At 41.4% G+C, this 4030-nt stretch overlaps 1 protein-coding gene across 1 annotated transcript; it reads left to right on the top strand.

Moving 5' to 3' along the window:
* The first annotated feature begins 2468 nt into the window (after nucleotides 1–2468).
* LOC125089937 (nucleophosmin-like) lies at nucleotides 2469–3630 on the top strand. The gene has a single exon (XM_047712441.1). It carries the CDS (start codon nucleotides 2558–2560, stop codon nucleotides 3335–3337), a length of 780 nt encoding a protein of 259 aa, XP_047568397.1. The 5' UTR covers nucleotides 2469–2557; the 3' UTR covers nucleotides 3338–3630.
* Nucleotides 3631–4030: the final 400 nt, after the last annotated feature.

Here is a 4030-nt window from a genome sequence, read left to right on the forward strand (position 1 = left end):
GATGTGTCTCAGCAACTTCCAGGTGCTCTTTACACACTATCCTCCCTGCCTCATTTCCAGATATGGTGGCCTTCCCAGGTACAGGCTCCTGCACTGTCCCTTGTGGTATCTCTATACCCTGCTGACACTTTGTGAACAGTCCCTAACCCAGTATCTTCTGATTGTTCTGATTTGAATGTCCTATCTGTGTTCTGCTGAGCTCTGGTTGATAGAACCCTTATATTTCAATCCCAGGGGTGGACCTAAGGCTACAAAGGTAAGAAAGAATAAACGGCCACCTCACCCCCTTAAAGCTGTCCTTATCTCATGGGGAAACAGAAATGCAACAAGAAACTAAAACACAAATTCCCAAATGCCACAATAGAAGTAGGTGCTCTGAGTTGCAACACCATGGAAGGAATAGCAGGGCTGAGTTTGAGTGAGAGTCATGGCAGAAAGTGACACTCTGAGTCTTGAGGAGTGAATACAAATTCCCTACGAGGACAAAGTGGGAAAAAAATGTCCCCCAGAAAACACCATTTTTAAATGCATGAAAATACCAAAGTTTACAAAAGAAAGGTAAGTTGCTCAGAGCCTGGACCCATGTTGGATATGAGATTTGCAGGAAACAAGACTAAAGCAACTTAGGAATTTACCAGTGTCGAGTTGCTCACTTTTTTTTTATTCTGCTAATCAAAGACATTTTTTTTTTAAAGTTGCCTTCTACTATCAATCACCACCAGAATATAATCTTGGAATAAAGGAAAGTCTTCTGCATCAAATAAATTTAGCCTTATGTATGTAAGCACTCCCTGTCCTCATTTTTCTCATTTTGCAGTGGTCACAGTTCAGTGGATCCTTGGGATGACATTTGGAAACCACTGCTCTCATCTCATCTTCTTATTCTACCCACAAAGAGGCCATGTCTTAAAAAGATAAATACAATTTTAAAACATGACCAATTCTCTTAGGTGTTTATTGTCAGTCATGTGACTGTTCCCACAACCAGACCCCTGACCAGCTCCAGGTTCTGTCAGGCACTGGGGCTCAACCAACACTTGATCCTAATACTATGGGGGAAAAGCACCAAAGTTCTGGATTATTTTCTCTGTAAGTCATTTGATAATATTTTCTGCTTCTAATGACTGTTATGACAAGCAGCAAATTGCTAATTGCAGCCATCTAAGAATAGATATATTTGCAGGATTAATGACCAATAAAAAGTTAGATTTAAGGAATAATACCAGTTGACAACCATTCATGCATTTATAGTTGGTTGTATTTGTCTCTAGGGAGGGAAGAAGAGGCAAAGGACTGCTGAGGTGGAGAAGGTCTGAGTAAATCAGTTTCTCTTCCTCATTTTTTATGTTAGATATGATATGAGTCCTTTCATCTACCTAGATAACACAAGAGTATACAGAGACCAAGCCTGAATCAAGTAACCACCATTGAGTTATATCTTACATGGCAGGCAGGTGCTAAATTCATCACAGAAGGTGAAAATTGCTGTAAAAATGACTTTTGAAAACTTACAGTAGATGTTGGAATAAATTCTGTAAAGCACCACAATTGTTAGTTTGTGTTCAGAAGTCACTTTGTATAAAAAATACAAAGATTCAAATGCAATGGTCACTCAGCTCAGTGAAGAGCTCATGCTGAGAGAGGCACAAGCAGAACTATACTGATGGAAGGAGTGGAGAGTTGGATATTATCCGTGCTTACACTGAGGCCTGTCCACGCCAAGTGGGGTTGCAGGCAGAATTGCTCACTCTGTTTATGCTGCTGTCCTTCTCCACCTCTCTCTCTTCCCCAAATGAGTTATGTGCCCATCTGCAGCAACACTCTTTGTTTACCCAATGCCAAAGAAGAGTGGATTTTTTTTTCTTCTTCTTCTCCAGAGAGAACTGCTTTGATGGGGAGGCAAAGTAATGTGATTTGGGGCCAGAAAGACCCTTAATCTTCTTGCCTTCCCAGGGATGAGGCCTCAACCAAAAGTGGCCTCAGGTCAGGAGAAGTCCAGCTGTTAGGCCTGCAGGACAATAGACTGCCTCACCACCCACCCAGGCCAACATAGGTGTAGAACCTGGGAGAAAAAATCTAACCCATGTTGTTCTTGAAAACTGAAACCTGTGATGTGGCTGCATGTTTGAAAGTTACCACAAAGTTTTTTTGTTTTTTTGTTTCTTGAAATAAATTCATCTTTGAAGATTTGCCTGGAAGGGCAGGACACTTCTTTAAGAGCCAGAAGACTCAGGTTCAAGCCCAGATCTGCTCAATGTCAATACTATAATCTTGGATAAGCCCGCCTTGCTTGGAGCCACAGTATTTTGCTGACTTATTGCCTTAGGCAGGGAGCTTTCTCTTATATTACCCAACTCCAACCACTGTGAACTTTTCTGGAAGGTTCTCAGTAATTAGTAGAAGCTAAATTCCAGGCCCTGAGTTTTACCTAGAGTATGATGTGAGCTTCAAGAATGCTTACAATAGGGTGTGATTCCATCCTGCGTGGCTGTTCTGTGAACAGTAGTCGTTTATCTCCGTCCGCCTTCTCTCCCACCTAAGTGCGAGCCACCACCCCATGGAAGATTCGATGGATATGGACATGAGCCCCCTGAGGCCCCAAAACTATCTTTTCGGTTGTGAACTAAAGGCTGACAAGGATTATCACTTTAAGGTGGATAATGATGAAAATGAACACCAGTTATCTTTAAGAACAGTCAGTTTAGGAGCTGGTGCAAAGGATGAATTGCACATTGTTGAAGCAGAGGCAATGAATTACGAAGGCAGTCCAATTAAAATCACACTGGCAACTTTGAAAATGTCTGTACAGCCAACGGTTTCCCTTGGGGGCTTTGAAATAACACCACCTGTGGTCTTACGGTTGAAATGTGGTTCAGGGCCTGTGCATATTAGTGGACAGCATTTAGTAGCTGTAGAGGAAGATGCAGAGTCAGAAGATAAAGAGGAAGAGGACGTGAAACTCCTTAGCATATCTGGAAAGCGTTCTGCCCCTGGAAGTGGTAACAAGGTTCCTCAGAAAAAAGTAAAACTTGCTGCTGATGAAGATGATGATGAAGATGACGATGATGACGATGATGACGAAGATGATGATGATGATGATTTTGATGAGGAGGAAGCGGAAGAAAAGGCTCCAGTAAAGAAATCTATACGAGATACTCCAGCCAAAAATGCACAGAAATCGAACCGGAATGGAAAAGACTCAAAATCATCAACACCAAGAACAAAAGGTCAAGAATCTTTCAAAAAACAGGAAAAGACTCCCAAGACACCGAAAGGACCTAGTTCTGTAGAAGACATTAAAGCAAAAATGCAAGCAAGTATAGAAAAAGCAAATTGAACAGTCCTGGGCACTACTGGTAAATTAATCCCAAAGCTGGGGAGAGAGGAAAAGGAGAGACAAATATAGTCCATACGGACTGTCATCAACAATCCAGACTAAAGTTTCAAATTCCCTTTCCTGATTTGCCACCTACCCACACCCCCTTCCAGGCTGGAAGCAATCTCATTCTTGATCTCCTAAAGCACTTTTCTTTTGACTGCTGTGATTTCAGTGACCCCCTACACTTGGCTTTCTATGATGTGTGCAATTGCCTCACTTATTGATGATGTTTCTATCTCCCTAGCTGCTCAATAAATATTTTAATGAATCAAAAAAAAAAAAAAGAATGCTTACAATAAAAGCACATAGAGATAGGAGGATAAACATCATGACCACATGGGGTCATTGCTGAGACTTTGGAACCCCAAAGTTCCCTCAAAGGGACCAGAGATTAAATCATTATAGAGTTTTCCAAAAGTGAGGTTTGTAAGTAGTGGTTTTGCTTACCTACCTTACAAATAAGACCATGTGGAAAATTACACACTCATTCTCCCCTTCTATAGCCACTGCATAGACAAAGCCTATGACTTGGAGAACAGCCCTTGAATAACTGTCCCTCCTCCAAGAAACCTTTCTTCCTTCATTCAGGCTGGTCTCTGTTTTTTTGCAAAATTTTTAGACTATTTATATCCAAGTTTGCATGAACCAACT

The sequence above is a fragment of the Lutra lutra genome, chromosome 17 (assembly GCF_902655055.1).
Source record: "Lutra lutra chromosome 17, mLutLut1.2, whole genome shotgun sequence".
Taxonomy (NCBI): Eukaryota; Metazoa; Chordata; class Mammalia; order Carnivora; family Mustelidae; genus Lutra; species Lutra lutra.